At 42.0% G+C, this 24590-nt stretch overlaps 1 protein-coding gene across 7 annotated transcripts in view; it reads left to right on the top strand.

The window, feature by feature from the left end:
- The first annotated feature begins 6063 nt into the window (after positions 1-6063).
- CEP83 (centrosomal protein 83) overlaps positions 6064-24590 on the top strand; it is a 34757-nt gene continuing 16230 nt past the window's right edge. For 4 of the 7 annotated variants that reach the window (XR_013635190.1, XM_073327530.1, XM_073327532.1 and 1 more), the window contains exons 1-7: positions 6113-6199; positions 12093-12361; positions 12953-13103; positions 16262-16354; positions 16541-16672; positions 19956-20207; positions 22973-23104. Coding sequence is in view for 6 of the 7 variants with exons in the window: in XM_073327530.1 (XP_073183631.1) it covers positions 12210-12361; positions 12953-13103; positions 16262-16354; positions 16541-16672; positions 19956-20207; positions 22973-23104 (912 nt within the window). In the remaining variant the exon portion in view is untranslated. The other 3 variants (XM_073327531.1, XM_073327535.1, XM_073327537.1) reach the window with 3 other exon arrangements.

The following is a 24590-nucleotide window of genomic DNA, read 5'->3' on the forward strand; positions in this document are numbered from 1 at the left end:
TCACATGTGCTACCTTTTCCTTAAGAGTTAGAAAACACCTACTTTCCCAAACTGCTGTGAACCCTCTTTGTAATTTTTTCACTATTATAACAGCCATATGTTCCAGAATCAATAACTGCTTACATCCAAACTAAACAGAGGAATGGAGAACATGGGACTGTGTAGGCAGCAGCCCTACAGTAATGTAACAAGCCACTTAAATGGGACTGACTCGGCTGCAACTACACAACATAATATCCTGTTGATTGGTCTCGGTCCTTATACCTATTGACTCCCATAGTCTTTTGTTTTTTGTTTTTTTTTTAAGAATTATACCAGGGATGAAATCCTGGCTTTGTTGAAGTTAATGGCAAAACTTCCTTGACTTCACTGGGGTCATATTTTTACCCCATGAGTAAAGAATTCCAGTGACGTTTAGTCTTCTGACTACAAACGTTTCTCTTAGGAGTGCCACATACAGTATCCACTCTATTTAATTTTTCCTCTTCCTCAGCCTAAATAACCCACCCATTGGAGCCAGTCATCTCTGGGGCTTGTGTTAGAAGGTATGGGACTTTGTCCTGTCTGTCTGGAACTCAGAGTATGTTTATACTGCAATCACAGGGTGCGACTGCAGCACAAGGAACCATATCCGAGCTAGCTTTGATCTAGAGCAATGACATTGTGGAAGTGTGCGTTTCTGCTCAGGCTGTACAAACCTGCCCAGAACCTGGGGTAATTACTCAGTGGACTAGTCTGCACTGAAATGCAGCAGCTTCTCTGCTCAGGTATCTGAGCTCGCTAGATTAAAATTCAGGTACGTTTACTTGAACTGTAATCACAATCTGCGCTTTCAGTGTAGACCTACCTAAGATTGTTGCCTGCCTAATACTTCCAGGCCCAGCTGAAGCAGGAGTAGGATAGAGACTTTGATCACCACACTAATTAATTTTCCATGCGGCTTCTCTCCTGCTAGACTGCATTTAGACCAAGGTGACTGTGACAGTCCCCAGGGAGGCATATCACTACTATCTGCTCTTAAGTGTGTCTGCCAGGGGTCAGCTCCCCGACAACCCTGGCCACAGGCAGAACAGATACTCCCCTTTCAGCTCCAGTGGACTCTGCTCTCTCTCTGAGTGAGTGAGTAACAGGTATACAACCCCCAAGGACTCAAAGCGTACCCCTAGAGTGTCCAACCTCTTAGGAACAGTGGGTCTGGTAATTTTCTGTGTGTCAGTGGCTAAGTACACTGCAGCCTACCAGTTCACTTAAGAACATAGCGCTGCTTAACTCACAGCACTTAGATTTATTTATAGAGAAAGCAAGTACAGTGGAACCTCAAAGATACGAATACCAGAGTTGCGGACTGACCGGTCAATCGGACACCATGGGGAACCAGAAGTAGGCTATTAGGCAGCAGTGGAGTCCAAAAAAACAAACCAGCAAATACTGTACTGTGCCTGTATTGCATCTTAAAGGTAGGCACATCTGGGCTGCCAGTCCCCACCACTATCCCCTACTCGCCAGGGTGTGGGGCAGCCACTTACAGGTAGGAGGTGGTGAACACTTTCCCCCTCTCCCTCCTGGCTGGGAGAGGGACAAGTTTGCAAGTTCAGAGCCTGGGAAGAAATTTCCTGAGCTGCTATTGAAACCTGGCCTGGAGTGTAAGCTGCCAGAGCCTGAGCTCCTGCCTGCACCCTGCGATCTGGAGGAGCAGCTCAGTTTTAAAGGGTCACAGGCTGCACCACGCACCCACTGATATTGTGGTGCCCTAGGATGCCTCATTCATAACCCTTCCTGCCAGGGGGCTAGAACCAGCTGTCTGGGCCCACCCGCACTCACTGGGCAGCCACTGCAGAGCTGAGCCCCCGCTCCGAGCAGTCCCCCCGAGGAGCATCCCATAACAGCTTGTTTAGAGTAATAAACAACCTCCATTCCTGAGGTGTCCATAACTCTGAGGTTCTACTGTATAAGTTTATTTAACGAAGAACGCAATTAATGTGATAAACATAAATATTGGAAACAAAGGGTTACACATAAAAACAAAGTCATAACACACGTTCTGGAGCCTAAACTCAGCTAACAAATGCCCTCTTGTGTAATAAAGTCCTCACAGCATTTTTCAACCAAGATGGCTGAGATCCTTCTTTCATGAGGCCAAGCCTGCTGGAAGCTTGGCTTCCCCTGCTGAAGGATCCCAGGGCATCTCTCTGCACCCCCGAAACACACCAGACCTTCTTAAACACCTCAAAATATCACCTCTAAAACAGGGGATCTTCCCCCATGCTCCTGCTGTTTACCTCTTCCTGTTTATTTTCTTTTGAAGTTTCCACAAGCTCATCATTAGTATTTGACTCAGTATGCAAAGGACGTTTATTGTAAGATGCAAAGGACGTTTATTGTAAGACCCATAATACACAATGGTCAGGTAGGGAGATAAGTGTTTCCCACCTCCTGTCTGGAGAAATCTGTCTCAATGCACACAGTCTCTCTGGTCCTTTAACTACAAGACCTTAAGAGCATAATTTCTAATATAAATATTCCTTACATATTATCTGCTTATACATTCTGCAAAGTTTCTGATGACCAGTGTGACACAAGCTTTCTGTAGAAACCTTATATGGCATTCTTTAGTGAACTAGAATGTAAATACCAGATGCTGGAGAGCCCTGTCACCGTTCTGTACCCATGTGCCTTCTCCCAGTTGGCATCAGGAGATCCTTAGCTCACAGTGACATGTACTAAACATAGATTAACCACAGATTTATACCTGCTACTACAGCAACAGTCCTATCTAAAGAGACACTTCTGGGTTACCAAAACTTGTGTGTGTTCCACATAGCAGCTACTTTCACCCTTACTCCATAGGGACAGCAAACAAGTCTGAAGTGAGCTTTCGGATTCATTACAGCATTTCTTGGCCATGACTACGTATTATCTATCCTATGAAAAGAATGGAATAGGGGGAAGGAGGAGGGAAAGCCTGAATTGCACTTATATAAGAGACTGTTCCCATCAAACTTCTCTTTTCACTCAGGTAAGCTTTCCTTTTTTCATTTTTTTTGTAAAATTCTGAACATATAATCCAGTAATTTCCCATTGTTAAAGAAATAATTTAAGATTACTTTGCAAGTAGAAATAAGGAATCTCAAATATTGGGAACCAAAAAGCTTTCCAGCTGTTTTTTTTATTATTATTCCCATCCATTGGCCTCTCTCCTGTTTAACCACTTTCTTCCCTTGCTGTGCTCACCTGCTACTCCCTAGGTCTCCTGCTGGTCCCAATATGCATGTTGTTCTCCCTTCCCTGGCCGTCTTTTCTAAGAACCCTTGAATTCCATCTCTTTGTCTCCTACTTCATCTCCCTGCCTTGGTTGCCTCCTGTGAGACCCCTAGCACAGCCCCAATTTACATCACTAAAGCAATTTTTAAATCATTAAGAGGGAAACAGGCTTTGTGTTGCCTTCCACAAAGATGCTGTTCAGAACAGCTCTAGGGGAGGTGGGCATGCAGTTCTGCTCCTTGCTTAGGTCTTCAGACAATTAGACCTGCTGGGTCTGGGTAGCTCTAAAGTTGCTCCCTGATGCAAGACCACTGGCCAAAATGCACTCCTTTCCTGACTCAGTAAACCCAGAAACCAAGCAGGATCCTTTTCTGCCTGGGGAAAAAAATGTCGGAGCAGATGTAAGGCTGCATGATTCCTCTCTCTTCCTCCACAAATCCTGCAGCCAATTTATTTAGTTCTACATTGAAAATACCTGTGTAAAAATGGCACCAATTTATTCAACAGATTAGTTGCCCATACATATTCTGTCATATTTACTTTAATGACTAAAGTAAGATTTTACTGCTTTTTACTCCTATTAGCCCGGCAGAGCCAATACAGAGTGAGGTGGGTTCTTTTCTTGTGCATCAACAAAATTCCGTCCAGTTACAGCTGTGCAACCTTACTGAAGGGTTGTGGAGATGTCACTGAGATCAAAATGTGATGGTGCTGTTGATGATGCACGATCCCGGTCCCCTTGGCCCCAGCATCAGTCCCCTCGATATCGGCACTGGTTCCCCCCACTCCAAACACCAGTCTCCAGCAAGGCAAAAAGAACTCTACTTGACCTTAGGTAGCATGAACAGGGCTGACAAAAAAAAAAATCTTTTCCGTTTAAACTGAACATGTTTGATATGGAGTAACAATAAACATGGAACCCCCTGAAGCCTTTTTTTAACAGTCATTTTTCTGAGAACTACACTTTACAGTTCTGTAAAACTACTGTGCTTTGCATCCAAAACAAAAATCTTAACTTTTTAAAACAAAATCTTTGACTTTGGAGAAAAAACTTAATCAGTATTCATGTTGTTGCAGTATTGTAAAATATTGTTATAGATTTAATGCTTTTCTTCCTATAAGCTCGAGTTGTTACCATTTTGCCACTGAAATTGTCAAGATACTTATCTTAACCTTATGATTATAAAATCATAAATGTTTACATGATTTCAACTAAAGAGAAACAAATATTAAACCATTTTGCCTAGACTTATTGTTCTTGATCTTTGGGAAATAATTGTCACACGTACTAGCCTTTCCCATATCTAGGATTACAGCAACCTCTAGGGGAACTAATTGTAACTAATTTTTTGTGCAGATCTATAAAAACATTCTGGTGATATTTAACTTGGTTCTTGTTTGTTTAATGGGGTTAGGCACATAAGTAAATCACACCCTGTGATATACAAAGTAGAGCCCTTTTTTATTCTTTCTCTTTTGAAAGGTAGGACATTACTAGACTGGGATGATTAAGGGCTCTTCTTAGTCAAAATAAATCTTTCAAAATATGTTAAAGATTTCATCAGAAGCACCTGGTAACTGTTTTGACTGCTCTTATTGATTCATAAAATAGTATAAATCCATTCAAATGTAAATGAATGGGCACTATCAACAATACTGTGAATATATGTATTCTTGTTAAACAGTTGTGTAATGGGGGTATTGGCATTAGTAACATCCACCTGCCTTTATGATCTGGAGTTAGCATTGTTGAGTTCAAAATATGAGGTATAGCTATTGCCTTACTTGTCTGAAGTAGATTATTTAAGAGTTAGACACTGGCATTGTCAGAAACTTCAAATTGTGTACATATACTTTAATTACAACCAATTTTGTATGTTCTGTTATTCCCTTCTCTTACCCCAGAAGTACATCTTAGCAATTAAGGGAGTCTGAGTCTGAAATTTTGGTATAGTAACTTGCATTTTGAACATAAAAGTTTTGTTGTTCTGTAGATGAGTTACCACGAGCACAGGTGAAAGTGCTCAATTGCTTTATGCCTATTTTCTTTCATTGTCAAATACTTCTGCAAGGTAACCAGCACCAGAAGAGCAAATCTACCTTACTGTGTATACGGTATCTAATGCCCTAGTTAAGGAGAGGTATATACTGCTGTAAGTACCCTGTTGGCAGACCCTCGCATGGTGTATGTGAAGTAACACTACATGGGGGGCACCGTTTTAAAGAGCTTGACTGCATAGGGGTGGGGATGGAGTGGGGGACACTTCAAAAGGGCATCCCCTCTCTGACAACAGGCAAAATCCTGTTCTGGTTTGTTCTAGTACTGGGCAGGGACCAAGCCAGCCCCGTGGCCGCCTTCCTCTCCACCTCTCCGGGGGGAGGGGGCGCGTGGTGGCGTTTCCTCCGGCACAAAGGGTTTTCACCGCCTGCAGCCACGCGGCTGCGTGGACCCGATGCCGGGGTGTAGCCCGGGCCTGCGGCGGTGCCGGGGGGGGGGGAGGGGAAGGGAGGGGCGGACTGGGAGCTTCCCCCTCCCCCCCCAGAAGGGGCAGCGCGGGCGAAAGGCTGGAGGGGCCTGTGGGCGAGGAAAGCGGCGCTGGGCCGCCCTTGCGCTGCCGCCGGGGGCCAGGCGGGGCGAGGAGACAGGAGCCGGGAGCGGGCAATGGAGCAGCCAGGCAGCGCCAGCGGCAGAGACACGCCAGCCCCAGGGGGGCCCAGCGTTCGCGCGCCGCAGTCGCGAGCCGGTTTCCGCAGCAACCGCGCTTCCGCGTTCCCATGGGGCTCAGCGGCGTCAGCCTTATTGGACATTCCAGGAGGCTGACGGGTCCCGAGCGGGGTCACAGCCAGGAGGTATGGGGAGGGGCGGGGCGGACGGCTACAGCGGGAGGCGAGGCGCCATTTTTAAACCCTCTTGGCGGCTGCCTGCAACTGCTCCCGGGTGAGTGGTGGGGCGGCTCGGGCCCTCGCGTGGCGGTGTCCTGGTTGCCCCGCGCTCGGCGGCTGGTTCGAGGCTCGCGGTTCCCGTTCTCTCCTCGGCCGGGCCCCGCCCCGCCCGCGCTTGGCGGCTGCTGCTTCTTCCCCCCGTGCCTGGCGCTGCACAGGGCCTGGCTCCCGGCCTGAACGGGCGGCGACTTGCCCGGGGCGAGCTCAGTGGCGGGGCACAGAAACAGGCTGCGCTGCGCTCTGGCCGTCGGGGCATGGGGGCCGGGGGGACGTCTCCTTCCACTGCCGGCGCCTCGCCCGCCGCGGGCTCCTGCTCCCACCGCTTGGGTCAGGGTGCGAGCCGCACGGGAAAGGCCCCGGGCCTGTGCATCAGTGCAGAGAGGCTGTGAAGGCGCTGATGACCAACGACTTAGCAACCGGCGAGAGAAAACCCTGTCAATTGTGACTTGCCTGCAGGAGTGTGCGTGGTCGGGAGCGACCCGCGGGTCTCCCTGGGTGTCGAGTCAGCTCATCGGTCTGGGAGGGGTGGATAAAAATCTCATGGATCTTTGTGAAAATGGCTTAGCTCCTGTAATGAGTCCGAGAGGTTACATACACACAACTTCGTTGGTTGCTGTAACAGGGACACTTATTTTTCTAGTGTAAAATAACCAGGAAGTTCTCTCGTGTATATCACCTTATCAGCACTGCTGTAATTATCTACTGCTTCTGTGGTGGCTTTAAATAGCCCATTACTGTCTGAGAACCATACTTCACACATTGTGAGGAAAGAAGTGGTGACTACTGAATTGAGATTGGTGTCTCTCTTGCAATATATGTAAGAGCTTTAGGAATATTTTCCAGAAGGGGTGAGGTAATATCTACCTTGTCTCTCTAATATCCTGGGAGGACAGGGCTACAACTACACTGCATGCAACAAAGTATTGATCTGTGTCAGAGTTCCAAAGTTAACTGCACTTCCAACCTACTTGTCCTCTCAAGACACCCCACTTAGGTCACAGGCCTCCAGCATTCATCTTTCTCTGAGTGAAATCCCATGATTCTCTTCCTGCACGTTATGGCCTTAGGTTGCAGACCTCTGCTAGTTTTGGTGATCACCTCATTAGGTCTGACTTCAATTGAACACCCTCAGTTCTGTTCTCTCAGGCCAATGACAGGGTTATCCAGTAACCAGCCAGCTTTCATAAAGTGAAGTACTATTTATTTAGAACAAAAGCTTTTCACATAAAATATATCTTAAAGTAATAAACAGCTTACAAAGACCTTTCTGCTAAGGTCTTTGAACCAGGTCAAACCAGGCCATGTGCTTTTTCCCTAGGAGGGTGAAACTTTAAAAAGACTTGTTACCTGGATTGTTTCAGTATTGGAGATTTGCATTAATTATTTCCCATTGTCTTTAATTCTTGTATGAAGCATTCTTTGTCATACCCATTTAGCCAGGAATACAGTCGCTAAGTAGCCCATACAGATACATATTGCATTTATAAAGTTAATACAATAGCATTTGAATATTCCACAATTCCACAGCATTATGTCTGTTCCATCTCAATATAATAGGTGTTGGATATTCAAATATTCCCTAGCATCTGTTATAAAAATATTTGTGTAGGTATTTCTACTGCATTCCTCACTGTGGTATGTAAGAAAGTTACAGATTTTAAAAGTAAATACAGAATATTGAAGAATCTTCTATTTATCTCTCCATTCACTGTTCCTTGTTGGGGTGTGTGTGTGTCCTTGTTTTTTTATGGGACGGGTAGGTCAAATCAATGGCTTTCATGGTGATTTTAATTTCTCCCAGTAGCGAGTTCCTCAGTCATTAGTATGTTGCCAAAAGAGCTGTGTTTCCTGCAGCAGAGAGAGTTATTCTTTTAGGCTGATGGTAGTATTAATTCATAGTAACATGATTGTCCTGACAGATCGTGGTAGGTGATCACAGGGAGGTGGTATTGGCTTTGCATTCTAGAACACTGAAATAAGTAGGTAAACAGCTTATTCTGTACATTATATGAAACTATTAAACTTTACACTTACAATAATAACTGAAGGAAGTTTTTTTTTTTAATGTCTGATACAATTAGCTGACACAAGGCAGAATATTACTTGTCCTGTTCTGCACTGGCCAAAAAATTATGTTCAGCCTTGTTATTTAACTTCATTGATCATAAGTGTGTTCAAATACGGTAACATTTTGTAGGTTAGACCAGGTTATAGTGATGGAAGCAGAGCCTTGAATGAGTTATGCACGTAATCCTAAACAATTGCCGGTGAACGTGGAAATCACCATTGTGTAACTTGGTTATGCCACTTAAATTAGAGCGATGCTTTAGAGTTTTCAAAATTTAAATTAGTATGATTACATAATTTTCTCTAAATGTAGGTTGATTTAGTTACCATTTACAACTGTTAGTAAGAAATTCTATTATTACATTTTTAAAAAAATGTTTTAAATTTTTTTTTTAAATGAATGGTGATATGGTGACTTAAAGGACTAATATCTCTGAATTTGCCAGGACTTAAAGTAAAGGTTGTAGTCCATATTAAAAAACAAAAAACAAACAAACAAAAAAACCCAGACACATTCTAACTCTATTTAAGTGAGTGAAACAATGAGGGACATAATTAAGGTGGTTGGAAGTTTAGCAGATAACATTCACATAGCATTTTATTCTCCTCTCTAACATTATTTTAAAGTTATTTAGCTTTTTAAAGGGGCAAACACACACACACACACCCTTGATCCGAAGAATTAACACCCATTCCTATGGGTGTACATATGCAGGATGTTGTGATAAAAGGTTTTACAGGCTTGAATTTGGGATGGCTATTTTGATCAATCACAGCATGCCATCATATACACTATATGCCTGATATTTTACAGAAAAAAATATTTAGAGATGTTTGAGTTTTAATTTGAACTATATAAATATTTCATATTCCTCTTTCTAAAGTTAGATGACCTTAGTTATAATTAAACTGTACAGTCCTCAGAGGGAGAGAGAATTATAACTAATTTTAGAACTCTCTTTAAAAAAAAATCCAAAACTCTGAATGTATTATCTAATCATGTTGTGGATTTAATGTATGATATATGGCTATAAGCAAGTGTCTTATTCCATTAGCTGGAAGTGATGCTGGCCTTATTAATGAATAATGCTCCTGTTCGTAGCCCTAACAAGGCAATTAAATATTTTCTGCTTATCCAAGAATGTATATTGCCTGTCCTGGAGCATGCACTAATGTAATTTGGTGAAAGAAATATCATGTTGGAGTGGAAAAGGAAGCAAACATTTGGCATATTTTTTGTTTTTAAAATGGTGATTTTGGATGTGGACAAATTGGAGGGAGTCCAGCGGAGGGCAACGAAAATGATCAGGGGGCTGGGGCACATGACTTATGAGGAGAGGCTGAAGGAACTGGGCTTTAGTCTGCAGAAGAGAAGTGTTGGGGGGGAGGGATTTGATAGCAGCCTTCAACTACCTCAAGGGGGGGTCCAAAGAAGATGGAGCTCGGCTGTTCTCAGTGGTGGCAGATGACAGAACCAGGAGCAGTGGTCTCAAATTGCAGTGGGGGAGGTCTAGGTTGGATATTAGGAAATACTTTTTCACTAGGAGGGTGGTGAAGCACTGGAATGGGTTACCTGGGAAGGTGGTAGAAGCTCCATTTTTAGAGGTTTTTAAGGCCTGACTTGACAAAGCCCTGGCTGGGATGATTTAGTTGGTGTTGGTCCTGCTTTGAGCAGGGGGTTGGACTAGATGACCTCCTGAGGTCTCTTCCAACCCTAAATCTTCTATGATTCTATGATTAGATGGAATATTAGAAGTCACTGACCATGGATTAATCAGCAGTGTTGATTAAATGGTCAGAGGTGCATGTTATATGCAATTTAGTACTTGGATGGCAACTATGTGTACTTATGCAAGTCAGTAACTTTAATGGGACAATGTAAAAGTGCTTTTAAAAACTGGTTTCAGAGTAGCAGCCGTGTTAGTCTGTATCCGCAAAAAGAACAGGAATACTTGTGGCACCTTAGAGATTAAGAAATTTATTTGAGCGGAAGCTTTTGTGGGCTACAGCCCACTTTATCAGATGCATAGAATGGAACATATAGTAAGAAGGTATATACATACAGAGAACGTGAAAAAGTGGAAATTGCCATACCAACTCTAAGAGGCTAATTAATTAAGATGAGCTATTATCAGCAAGATCAAAAAAAATTTGTAGTGGTAATCAAGATGGCCCATTTCAGACAGCTCACAAGAAGGTGTGAGGATACTTAACATGGGGAAATAGATTCAATTTGTGTAATGACCCAGACACTCCAAGTTTTTTTTTCTCCTGCTGATAACAGCTCATCTTAATTAGCCTCTTAGAGTTGGTATGGCAGCTTCCACCTTTTCATACTCTGTATGTATATATATCTTCTTTCTATATGTTCTATTTTATGCATCCGATGAAGTGAGCTGTAGCCCACGAAAGCTTATGCTCAAATAAATTTGTTAGTCTAAGGTGCCACAAGTACTCCTGTTCTTTTTTAAAAAACTGACAGCTTCAGACTTTTATGCAGGTTTTAAAATCTACCAGAAGATGTCACTGTAATCTAAAACAGGGTTATTTTGTTAAATAGGTACCACTTACTGTTTTGACATTTAAAAAACCTGTTTGTAAACTATGGTTCTCTTTCCTGTTCTCCAAATCGGATCTTCTCAATTTCCAGTTCTTCCTTATGAAGTGTCATTGCAGGTGAACACTTTAGGTGCTGTGCGCCTGGCTTCTCAAGCCATGCAGCATGAATAGCAAGAGCCATTAGAAGGACTCTGGTATTCTGGAACTGAGAGTATAAAACTTTCCATTTCCCAACTGTCCCTCAGTTTCTCTTTCTGATGGCTGGTGTGTTCACAGAACCTCCACCTTGTCTTCTTTGCATCCGTTTTAGGCTCAGTCTGCTTGTTTGTGTGTGGTTTTTCTGCTCAAGCAAGGTACTCCTCTTGCCCAAATCTTTTGGGAGAGTCAGATCTATTTTTTGGAACACAGAATCTCCCCAATTAAGAGTGTTTTGCTTATTTGCTTGTTCCTTATCTCTGAAAATTACTTTCTCAATTCTGAAGCCTTTACGGCTTGGGACTTGGAATTTAGTTTCATGACAGTACAGATCTGAGCCACGTTTTAGTGGTGGCCACCATAGTCCTTTTCAGATGGCAACTCCTGGCTTGAAAATTCCTGTGTGTGTTGCCTTGGCTTTCTTCATCTGGAAGAATCCTGGATTGTGCTTGTAGTCGCTGTGTGGTTCTTGTTCTTGCTCTTGAAAAGCGTGGGTTGAAAAGTAGATTGCTTATTCAGAAGGTTCTTCAGAATTTGTTTTACTGAAGGATTAGTGCTCAGAATTGGAAAAGCAGAGGCAGGGAGAACAGACACTGGAAGAATAGTCAGTCTTTTTTCTTCACTGGATGGCTCAATTCTAATTTCTTCTTCCTCTGGGCAAGTTTGGACAAGACAAGTCAAAAGAAAATCCAGTCAGTTCTGGCACTTTGCTTACATTAGCACTTCAACTGTTACCAACAGGAAGTTATATATATACAGTACTGCAACTATATTTGAAAACAAGTTAAAGTATTTGCTGCAATGATACCTAAAGTTTAGGGAATAGAATCGGAGTGGGGGGAAATAAAAATATTAAAAGATAGAATAGCAGATAAAATTGTCTTTGTTCAGACTCGCACATTGTCAACACTGGGATTTTACTCACCACTGTAGCTGTGCCAATAGCTAAAATCAGCGTGGTTAAGGAAGTTATGAAGCTTCGTAAAATGAAAGCATAAAAATAGTGTGTGAAGCCTTTTGAACCATGAATGAGTATAACTAATTAGTTGCACTTGTGTTTGTTACAGGTAATTTGGCCTCCTGGGATGCCATCAAAAGAAAAGGTGGAGGGAATCCTTCTGAAAGTGGTAGATTTGGACTGAATTCATTTTTACCTGGTTGTCAACTCAATAATATTAGCCAGGATGGATACTTTCACCAGTATACTTCCTCCAATAAGTGGAAATACTGATCTTGCTGGTTCACAAGCAGAAATACAAAAACTTTTAATCGATGAAAGAATGCGGTGTGAAAATCATAAAACAAATTATCAAACTCTAAAGGCAGAGCATACAAGGTACAGTACTTTAAATGTCTGTTTTCCTTATTTTGTTTGAGCTGTTAAAAGGTAAAATTAAATATTGGAAGAAAGGGGTTTTTTTGGTTGTTTTTTTTAAGCTAGTTACCTGTCTGACTTTAATTTGTAGGAGTAGCAGTACAAGTGTTTACTGGATTCAGTCATGAGTTCTGTAAATTGCTCCATTGAGGAAGGGCTTTGATTGTTAAAATACTCAGTGTCTAATAGAAATGTACATTACTACTCGAATTTATGCTTCAGGACAAGTTTGACAGTTTTCTAAAATAATACTTTGTTATTTACACAACAACAATTTAAAGGTCTCAACATATGCGAGGTGAGGGTTCTGAAATATTCAGTGTATCTGTAAATATGCAGTAATTTCAAGAATTTAGCACAGTAACCATGTCAAATGTATTTTGGGGGGAGGGCGGAAATGACACCTAGTAGATATTTTGTCAGATTTGATGTCTTTTTCTTCTGTACTTCTGTTATTACTGTGACTTCAGAATTTTCCGCATAAGAAAGATCTGTTTTTAGAGGATAAATGGGCATTCTTAGTATAAAATAAAAATACTTTATATTTTGCAGGTTACAGGATGAGTATACAAAATCACAAAATGAGCTCAAACGGTTGTTAGTTGAAAAGCAAACCATGCATGACAAATTTCAATTTCTTCTTGCTGAGCTCCGAGGGGAATTATTAGATAAAACTAGGGAACTAGAGGAACTGAAGATGCAGGTGAGAAAATGGTTCCCAGAACTTAATATGAATTTCAGTCCTTCTGTAGAAACATTTCTCTAATATGTCTTTATCAATGTATTGTGTGTTTTAGCTGTAGTTTTTCTTTCTATTTGTCAAATTGGATCTGTTACAGCCATGTCCTCAAATTACAAATCTTGACTGAGTTGCACTCCTCTTGTAATTTGACTGCAGGAGCACAAATGAAATGACAATTAAAACTTCTGGTACCATTTAGATCTTCTAAACTTATCATGCATTCCATGAATAGTAGTCTCTTGAAAAGGTGCCATTGATGGCACGCTCCTTCTTTACTATGTTCTAGTATTACTAATGTGAAGTTCTCTCCTTCAGGGATCAAAAATTAGTTAGACTGGTTATGAAGAAGGATGAAGAAAATTAAGGAGAAGCATATCTCTTCCCTGTGTCAACACTGCAGCTGGGATTCTGCTATCCCCACTGGGATTTCAGTCAGCTTACGCAATGCATTAGGCCCTCTTGCTCTGTGAGATGGTGACACAGAAAGAAAAGTGTCTTTCACCCTGTAAATGAAGATGTACTGAAGGGAGAAAATTAAGCTTCCATTTTCCTTCAGCCGCTTTTCTTCCTCTGCCATCTGTATTTTTATGAACTTACATCAGCAGTGCTTGTTTTCAGCCAAAGATCCCACTTGTGCAATTTGTTGACTGAGAACATATTTTCCCTATTGCTAACCTGTTTAGTCAGATCGGTGCCTCATAAAGAAAGCTTTTTCACCTGTGGCACTCAAGGTCTGAACAGGTTCTGGGAAGAAGCTTAAGATGCCACTATTCATCATTTTTCTTTTAACTATTCCAACCTTGCTTCAGCACATACATTGTACCTGGTACAGTGGGGTTAGCTAAAATTCAAATTGTGCAAATCACATGTTGACTATCAGTCTTTTCTACTTTGGAGGTCAATAAAATTTTCAGGAATCTATTTACAGTAACTATCATTTCCCCACAGCTTGGAAAGACTAGAGTTGACTTTCCAATGACTAGTCCATTTTGTGACCAGTGTTGATCTGAAGGTATTTCGGCAGTCAGCTGCAGGGGTTCATGTTAGCTATTCAGCTGCCAGTGAAATAACTTTCTAGCATTCTTTCTGAGCAAACCTTTATCTCCTGTATTGATCCTTCTTCTGCAAGTCAATATTTGCCTCAGGTTCTTCACTTCAGGAAGGGTGATACCAGCGCCAAAATGTAAGTGCGAGGGGTTTGTAGTGATCCTGTTTGTGTCCGATATACTCAAATGAGTTCTTCCATAGTTTCTTTTACAACCGCAATCTGCTTGTCAGGCTCTGAGGGTTTGTGTGATCCAACATGACACATGAATCACAAGAGCTTTCTAGGGTTCAGAGTAGCAGCCGTGTTAGTCTGTATCCACAAAAAGAAAAGGAGTACTTGTGGCACCTTAGAGATTAACAAATTTATTTGAGCATAAGCTTTTGTGAGCTACAGCTCACTTCGTAGGATGCATTCAGTGGGGAAACAAAAAACCCCATAAAAACAAATTCCTAGGAATTTAACAGAATTTGGTCAGGGAAAGGCAATACTGTCTGATTGAAAATTCTAAAGATCTTCTGTCTACCCACAGTTTAGTATACTCTGAATGAGGGAGAGAATTCTCTCAATGCTGCTTCCAGAGCTGGTCTTCAGTGTCTGAAGTGCTTCTGGGGCCCAGAATGGCAGAAGAAAAGTGGAATTTGTCAGAGGCTTTGTTCTTATGGGAGGCAATTGAGGGTATGTCTGCGCTGCAAAGTTGTAGACAAAACTTTTGTCTTTCATGAGTACTTAAAGCCCCCCCCCCCCCCCCCGCACGCGAAAGACAAAAGTTTTGCCGACACAAGTGGCAGTGTGAATGCAGCTTTGTCGGCACGAGCGCTCTCCTGCTGACAAAGCTAACTGTGCTCGCGGGGCTGGAAGTATTTTGTCAGCAAAAGTGCCAACAAAGAGCAATTACACACGCTGACTTTTAGAGGCAAGGCTGTGTGAACACAGTGTTCTCGCTAAAAGCTGCGTGGTGTAGACAAGCCCAGGAGAGTAGGTGCAGGGAGTTCCTTGGCCATCCAGCATCTTGCCATGTTGGATTTAAGCCATTATGTTCTACTTTTCTATAAGAATTCAAGGGGCATTTGTGCTTTTGTTTGTAGGAGTCACTTTTTTTTTTTTCATGTCAAGGTAGAGAGTTCTTAAAGGCAGGCTATTAGTTTAAAAACAAAACAAATCTCTTAGTGAATTGGCCTTTATCTGTTGAGACATTCTACTAAAATCAAAATGGAGATGTTCTAAACACTCTTCCCACCTCTTTTTCCAAAATTGTTTGTTTTAAGTAGTAATGCCACATATCTCTGGTTTTGCAGTTACCACTGAAATCCAGTCGAAATTCAGTGAAGGATGCAACCTGTTGCCAATCTGTTTTGATATATGCAAAAGCTAGACACAGAGGTTAAAAAAATTGTTGCAATTTAAGAAATACTGTATCTCAGAGCAGGACGATCGGTATGCTTTAAAAACAAACAAAACTCTTTTTGGGCCCTACTGTAAGAACTGTAACCAGAAATCTTACACTCTTCATCAAGAAAATGAGAATGCAGTAAGACCATGCCCACTGCACTTTTCTGAGGGCTTTTTCTTTTCTGCCCTCGTCTGTGCTTATCGATGATATCTACATTGTTTTCCTCAATCTGTTCATAATTTTTTAATCTAGTAACAAAAGGGAGCAAATCACTGAAAAAGCAGAATGAGAGTGGGAAGAAAACAAGTCCTTCACTGTTTGAGCATTAGACTTGAATTATAGCAATTAAGGAAGAAGGCAAAAAAAAAGGTAGTGAATGTACCTTATCTGAAGAACTTCAAAGATGATGCAGTGGCTGGATTTATTTCACATATATTTAATATTGTTAACCTTTGCAATGTTAAATTTTTTCCTCAGAAAGCACATCAATTATAGCTAGATTGATTAGCTTTTTATGAAAACAGGAAAAAATTAAAAATTTTATAAATGGCATATGTTCATAAAAACTTTTTAAAAATTGTATATGAAATGTTTCATTGCCCAACGTTTGTTTTCCAATATAAATTACTTAATATGACTGTGTGGTTATTCTACAGTACATTTGTTTTCTGTACATGTCAGGTACTAACTCCTCAAAAGCTGGAGTTGCTAAAAGCACAAATACAACATGAATTGGAAACCCCTATGAGAGAACGCTTTCGGAAACTAGATGAAGTAAGTAGTAAGACACATTTAACTTCACTTTGTCTAGATTGAGGGAGGGTTTGTTTGATATTTTGCTTGGTATTAAAATGACTTATGAAAAGATGACGGGGAAATTCAATGGATGACTCGTGAAATAAAAGTATTAAGTATCTACTTTTGTGCTTGAGTGAATCTGTGTTCTACTTCCTAATTTAGGAGGTAGAAAAATACAGAACAGAATATAACAAACTTCGTTATGAACATACCTTCCTCAAATCAGAATTTGAACACCAGAAGGAAGAACATGCACGTATTTTAGAAGAGAAAAAAATAAAGTATGACACTGAGGTAGGTAGAGAATATGTAATATAAGTTAAACTATAAAAGTGAAATATTTTAGGTATTTATAAAATTTTAATAAGGATTTTGTCATTTTAGTGTAACTTTAACTATTATAATTTTGTCTTTTTCGTACTCTTGTAATATGTTGGTTATCAGAGTACTGTCAGCTCAAATTTTTGTCATGGTCTGGTCCATAACAATTTACCTCAATTTGTTCAAGATATCCTGTAGAAATATCAGTTGTCCTATTGCAAATAATAGGCTTGTCTTTAAATGACAGCCAATAACAATGCTTGCAAACCTTTTTTATTAGCTTTGAGAGATTTAGATGGATCAATACATTATCTCCCAGTCCTAAATTAGTAGCTCAAATAGCCTAAATAAATGTAAATAAATATAGAATTTAGATTCTATATAGAATCCTAGAATATCAGGGTTGGAAGGGACCTCAGGAGGTCATCTAGTCCAACCCTCTGTTCAAAGCAGGACCAATCCCCAACTAAATCATCCCAGCCAGGGCTTTGTCAAGCCTGACCTTAAAAACCTCAAAGGAAGGAGATTCCACCACCTCCTTAGGTAACGCATTCCAGTGTTTCACACCCTCCTAGTGAAAAAGTTTTTCCTAATAGCCAACCTAAACCTCCCCCACTGCAACTTGAGACCATTACTCCTTGTTCTGTCATCTGCTACCACTGAGAACAGTCTAGATCCATCCTTTTTGGAACCCCCTTTCAGGTAGTTGAAAGCAGCTATCAAATCCCCCCCGTTCTTCTCTTCCGCAGACTAAACAATCCCAGTTCCCTCAGCCTCTCCTCGTAAGTCATGTGTTCCAGTCCCCTAATCATTTTTGTTGCCCTCCGCTGGACATTTTCCAATTTTTCCACATCCTTCTTGTAGTGTGGGGCCCAAAACTGGACACGCTACTCCAGATGAGGCCTCACCAATGTCAAATAGAGGGGAATGATCACGTCCCTCAATCTGCTGGCAATGCCCCTACTTATACATCCCAAAATGCCATTGGCCTTCTTGGCAACAGCGGCACACCGTTCACTCATATCCAGCTTCTCGTCCACTACAACCCCTAGGTCCTTTTCTGCAGAACTGCTGCCTAGCCATTCGGTCCCTAGTCTGTAGCGGTGCATGGGATTCTTCCGTTCTATTGTCCTTGTTGAACCTCATCAGATTTCTTTTGGCCCAATTCTCTAATTTGTCTAGGGCCCTCTGTATCCTATCCCTACCCTCCAGCGTATCTACCTCTCCTTCCAGTTTAGTGTCATCTGCAAACTTGCTGAGGGTGCAGTACATGCCATCCTCCAGATCATTTATGAAGATATTGAACAAACCCGGCCCCAGGACCAACCCTTGGGGCACTCCACTTGATACTGGCTGCCAACTGGACATGGAGCTATTGATCACTATCCGTTGAGCCCAACGATTTAACCAGCTTTCTATCCAGCTTTTGTCCATTCATCCAGCCCATACTACTTTAACTTGCCGGCAAGAATACTGTGGGAGATCGTATCAAAAGCTTTGCTAAAGTCTGATTATATTATGCTAAAGTCCAGTAATATCTGATTACTAACCCAAGAAAGGGGCAGCAGAAAATACTGAGGTGAGCAGGAAAACTTGTCCATTTTCAAACTTCTCAATATTCCTTTGTCTGCCATTTCTGAAAATTTTTCATGATCTCTCTACTATTGACCCTCTAAATGTTTCAAAATTTGTCCTCACCTATGATTTAGCTCTTGGGTAAACTATTCAATGATCTGTTTTGTTTGGGGCCAAGTTTTCAAGAAAGAGTCTAAATTGCAAATATACGCACAAGTATATAATTACCAGTTGCACTCCAGCATGTATCTCTAGCATATTATATTTAGGTGCTTACCTGAAAATTTAGCCAAAACTGATATTTATTCTGAGACGTCAATATGTAAATCAGCTATGGTGTGCACAATCAAGTCTTGAGACTCAAAGTAATTCAGGTCTTCTGTTTTATCAGCTCTTTAAGATTCAAGAATTGCTGGTTAGCTTTTGAAGCTCTCTAGTTTTAAACCTCCATGACTGTTAGAATTATAGGTGAAATTATTCCCATACTCTCCTGTTGCAGAGACTGCTTTGCTTTGCTTTGTTTTGTTTTCCATCATATAGCTAAAGCAGGATAACTTCACCCAACTTTCCAAAATCAGAAACTGAGGCTTGGTCTACACTACAGAGTTAGGTCGATGTAAGGCAGCTTACGTCGATCTAATTATGTCAGTGTACATGCTACAGCCTTGCTCCCTCCGATGTATGTGCCCTAGTACATAGACATCATAACTCCACCTCCACAAGAGGCGTAAGGTTTATGTCAGTGTAGTTAGGGTGACAGTGTCCATATAGACTCTGTGTTACTTACTTCTGCTGTTGGCTGTCATTCTTGTAAATTTCACGGATCCATGCTGGAGCTGTGAAATTGACAAGAAAGCTGCGGGGGGTGTGGGGGGCTCCTGCTGCCTGGGCTTCCTGCTCAGAGCCAGGCTGCACCCACCTCACACAGAGCCTGGCTGCCCCCTGGCGGCAGGGAGCAGAAAACGGAGAGACCGGGGGGCAGCAAGGCTTTCAGCCTGTTCCCCCCGCTCCCCACACTCTGCCCCTCTTCAGCGTGTCAGGTGAGGACGCACACCACTGACAGAAGGAGGTTAGTGTGACATGAACCACTGTAGTAATTGTTGCAGTGGTTCAAGTCGACTTACCTTTCTATTGTAGACATGCCCTCGGGGAAGTTGTCTCAACTGGCAGGCTCTTGAGGGAGGGACAGTCCTTCCTGCTGTTGACTGAGGGCATGTCTACATTGCAGTGAGACCCTGCAGGGCTCCTGGGGCTCAGGTTAAGGGGCTGTTTAATTGCGTTGTAGACGTTTGGGCTACAGCCTGAGCTCTGGGCTCCTTCCACCTCACAGGGTCCTATAGCCCTCGCTCCAGTCTGATCCTGAACACCTACACTGCAGTTAAACAGCCCCTTAGCCTGAGCCCTGCAAGCCCAAGTCAGCTGGCTCAGGCCAGCCCTGGGTTTTTAATTGCAGGCGCCAACAAGCCTACTTTTGTCCCCTGCACAGTCAGCAGGCTGAAATCAGATTGTTGTGGTTCTGTGGATCTTATTACTCGAAGAAAATAAATTAACATTTAAATGCAGATAGATTTCCCTGTTTAATGCAAATTGGTGACTTTTTCTTAATCATCAACTTGTGTATTATTTTGGTGACTGACAGCTAAATAATGTAACGGTTGTATATTTTTCTTATAACTATTAGATAGCAAGACTGGATAGAGATAAAGAAGAACTGCATAATCAGCTGCTTAGTGTTGATCCCACAAGAGACAATAAGCGAGTGGAGGTACTCCTAAGAGAAAAGGCTCAACTACATCAAAAATTAAAAGGTTTAGAAGCTGAGGTAGCAGAACTAAGAGCAGAGAGAGAAAATAGTGGCGTGCAGGCAGATAATGTCCAAAGAATACAAGTACGGCAGTTGGCAGAGATGCAGACTACAATGAGATCTCTGGAGGTAAGAAGTTTAACTGTCTCCCAGGGGAACACAGCAAATAAATTTGGAAGTTTTGGGACCAGTCGACTCTGGTTCCATGTACATGTTAAAGAATTAAAAATTTTGCATTTTCCGAACTTACTCTGTACTTCTGATTTTATTTTTAAGTCATCACTTCTCAAATTCTGTCATAGCATGGGCTACATCTTAACTGAAAAATTCTTACAGACCATGTCCATTCTCACCCACAGTTCTATTTGCAGTCACTTAAGATGCATGTGTGAATTTCAGTTGCTTAACTGGAATTTAATATTGGGATAGTGTGTGTTTTGATTGTCTTTAATACAATAAAAGTTTTGTCCTTTTAAAAAATGTTAATTATATGATCTACTTTTGTTAGCCCCACTCACTTCTGTTCATGTGTTTCCTTCTTGCTTACCTACCACGTGATACTCATGTCTCCTGAACATGTTGCCGCAACTTCCTACCTTCCTTTTCTTGTCCCCTTGCACATACTTCCCTACTGTAAGGTCCCATCTATCCTACTTCTCTTCTGTACATGCTTTTCAGGTTTCACTTCTCCACTGAACATTCCTCACTGGCTTGAGGGCTTCAGACCCATTAATGGTTCCTGTTTTTTTGTCTGTTGGCAGCTCCAGTCTGTGGTGGCTTTTCTTCCTACTGTGTAGCTGCAGCCCATAGTTAGACTGGCTTCCTTTCCATCTTACTTTTACAGGTGCCTAAGCTCTTCACTGCAATAGTTTGTTCAGCCATCCCAATTTTATAGGGACAGTCCTGATATTTGGGGCTTTCTTATATAAGCACCTATGACCCTTTGTCCCAATCTTTCACACTTGCTATCTGGTCACCCTACACTGCTGTGAGCTGTATTTCTGTAAAAGCAGTTAGAAACAAGGAAGAGCCAGCACTATATGCCTGCCATATTGCTGTGGATTACCATCAAGTGGTCTGAAGACCACAACTTGACAAACACTGCTGTTAGATTTTTTTTTTTTTAAACGGGCAAGGCATCTTAAAGACCTATCAAAATGCACTTCATAATGCTTAGATCTACTCTAATCTTAATTTAGTAATTTTTAAAATCTTATTGGAGAAAAATAAATTGATTGAAGTCAATGTCCTGGGTTAAGCATCTACCTGAAATTTTACTAAAGTGCTGTCTCCCAACACCGCAAAATGCAGAGTACTGAGACTGTTGTTTATCCTTTATGATGTTGACTTTACAGAGGTACACTCTAGGTGTTTTGTGCTGGGGTGTGTCTACAGAAGCCTTTTTGGAGCACTGCTTGCAGGCACACACATCCTGACAGCCTAACAGTTTACTGGATGAGGGTGTAAATATCTGACCTCTCTAACCAAGCCTCCGTTCCTCTTGCCTCCAGAAGGCTTTGGGGATGTGGGGGGTGCATGAGTCTGTGGGGGTATGTAGTTACAAGTGTTACTCTGAGTAAATTAGAGACAGAACATAGTGAACTGCAAACCTCTACTAAATATAAATTAAGGCTGTTTTAATCACTGGTATTTTTAGTAAAAGTCATGGACAGGTCATGGGTAATAAACAAAAATTCATGGCCTGTGACCTGTCCATGACTTTTACTATATACCCTTAACTAAAACTTGGGCTGCGGGCGCTCTGGGGGTGGTCCGGTGGTGTCGCAGATGCTGGGTGGGGGATGGCCCGGGACCCGTGCTGGTGCTGGGAAGAGGGGCTGGGCAGCAGCTCGTGGCCTGGGACCCCCACTGGTGCTGGGGCGCGGGGGAGGTTTGGCAGGGATGGCAGGCTACCTACCTGGCTCCGATCAGCATGTCGCTGCAACTCCTACAGGGAGGGGCTGCCAGGGGGGCACCACATGCTGCTTCCGCCACAAGTGTCAACTCTGCAGCTCCCATTAGCTGGGAACTGCAGCCAGTGGGAGCTGCGGGCGTGGCACCTGCGGGCATGGGCAGCACGCGGACCCCCTGGGCCTTCTGCCTAGGACAGGGGTGGGCAAACTTTTTGGCCTGAGGGCTGCATCTGGGTATGGAAATTGTATGGCGGACCATGAATGCCCGGTGGGGGAGAGGGACTCTGTGGGGTGTAGCATGGGAGGGCTCTATAAGGGATGTTACAGAGGTGGGGGAATGGGGTGCTCATCGGGTGGGGGGTGCTCTATAGGGGTGGTGCCTGGGACTCCTAGGGGCCCTGCCAGCCAACAGTGACACCACTGCTGCGGGAGGAGGCACCCTAGCTGGGATGGGTGCGGCCCCTGGGCAGTTTCTAGGCTCTCGAGGGTGGGGCTGTAGGAGACCGGGAGGGGATTGGTCTTGCTGCTGCGTGGTGGGGGCTGCTGTTTAGGGACGAGGTTCCAATCCTGGAAACAACGCAGTAAAGTTGTGCCTGTGCAGTGTGGTTCTGGGTGAAGCTGGTGCTCATCAAGGGAATTGTGAGTCGGGGGCTGGGGAGCACATGTGGCCTAGGAGCTGCAGGGACATATCGGTGGGAGCCAGAGAGCGCCCCCCCCCACCTCCAACCGTGCTCCAACTGTGAGCCCCCTCCCACACACCCAAACTGCTGCTGCTGGCCCTGAGCCATCATTGGCCGCTGCAGAAGTCACTAAATCCATGGTTTCTGTGACACATGTGCAGCCTTAATATAAATATGTAAGCCAGTAGTGTCCAAAAAGCCCTAATCAAGATTGGGACCCTATTGTTCTACACAATGTACAAATGCATATCAAGAGATAGTTGCTGCTCCAAAGAGCTTATAAATACTTTTTTTATTCAAGGCAGAAAAGCAGTCAGCTAAGCTCCAAATTGATCGCATTGAAAAAGAACTACAGATGAGTAATGAGCAGAATACTCTCTTAACCAGCAAACTGCACAAAGCCGAACGAGAAATCAGTGCCTTGGCCACTAAAGTAAGTGCTTTTGTGGTATCAGCAATATATTTTCACATCTGGTTTCAACCTGAAGAAAAGGTGGTTTCAGCTGACTTTTTAAAACCATATTTCACTTGGTTTTTAATGTAAAACTATTTTCTGCCCTTTGAGTCTATGGTACCTGTAATAAATGTTCTTTAATTACAGATGGCAAGATAGATAAGGAGATTTTATCCTTCTCATTCTCTGGATTTTTGTTTGTTTTTTTTTTTTAATGATGTGGTGCTTGAAGAGCCATATTTAGTACCACACTAGGTTTTTCCAACCCTTAATAAAATATGTCTGGTGCTATCAAATAAGGGTTGTGATTTCTTACTTTAATAAAAATTTATTAGACTATAGAGACAAATCTAAACAAAAGTGCTAGAGCTTGAAACTAAAAAAAAATTGGATCATCAATATTTGGTTTCTGGTTATTAAAATAATTCTAGCTAAGAACAAAAACAAAGTTACTTGTCTAATGAATCGTTCATTAGACTAGACTGAAGTAAAGAACTCTGTGTTTTGTATTTTCCTTTCCTTGTGGAACTGCTCTAAAAAGTGCCCATCTGGTGACTTTCCTCTAACAGTCAAAACAGAACTTAATTTTCCAGAAACATTATTTGACTTAATGTTAGCTTTACTTCTCATTTGTATATCAGAAAATATACTCAGAATTCTAGTCCCAGAGAAGAGAATGCTTGGACAGACATTATTTTAACAATCCTCAATGCTTCTTCCCAGTACATCTTGGAGAGAATTCCAATGAAAATAATAAACCAAAGTAAACCTTAATACCTTCAGTCTCTACTGAAGAGACTGTGGTTAGATTGCCTACACCATTTCTGAGACTGCCCACAGTTCCACAAGTTCTGGTCTCACATATACAATACTATGCAAAATACCTTCAACACAGTTTTGTTTTTGTTTTTTTAAATCAACAAACAAACTGAAACACTAATCTACTGCCTTTTGGAACATACCCCCCAAAATAATAGACACATCCATTCAAAATATTACCTTTAGCAGCTATTAGCACCATAATATGGCTCAAAAAGACACCTAACACAAGAAATGTGAAAGATGGAACAAATCACAGTCCAAATTTAACAATCCAAGAACTTGTTCAAGATGAGCTTAAGCACACCCAGTACTTGCAAAATAAATCAGGCAAAAAGACAATCTCAGCCCTGAACTACATTTTCCCCATGCACTAAGATTCTAACCTTCTGTAGGAAGAGGACAAAACACCAAACTACCCACATGCCTAATCATGTAATGTGACACACCTAGTTCTTATTTATCTAATTATTTGGTCTATCTAATTATTTATATTATATTAGCACCTGGGCATCAGGGCTCCATCAAGCTAGGCATTGTATGAACAAATAAGAAGAAAGCCCCTGTCCTGGAAAGTGAACGCCAGGTAACTTTAAAAAAGGAAAAAAATGAGCTAAAACACCAGCCTGGCTCTTCCCTACCTTTT

Source organism: Lepidochelys kempii, chromosome 1, assembly GCF_965140285.1.
Source record: "Lepidochelys kempii isolate rLepKem1 chromosome 1, rLepKem1.hap1, whole genome shotgun sequence".
Classification (NCBI taxonomy): domain Eukaryota; kingdom Metazoa; phylum Chordata; order Testudines; family Cheloniidae; genus Lepidochelys; species Lepidochelys kempii.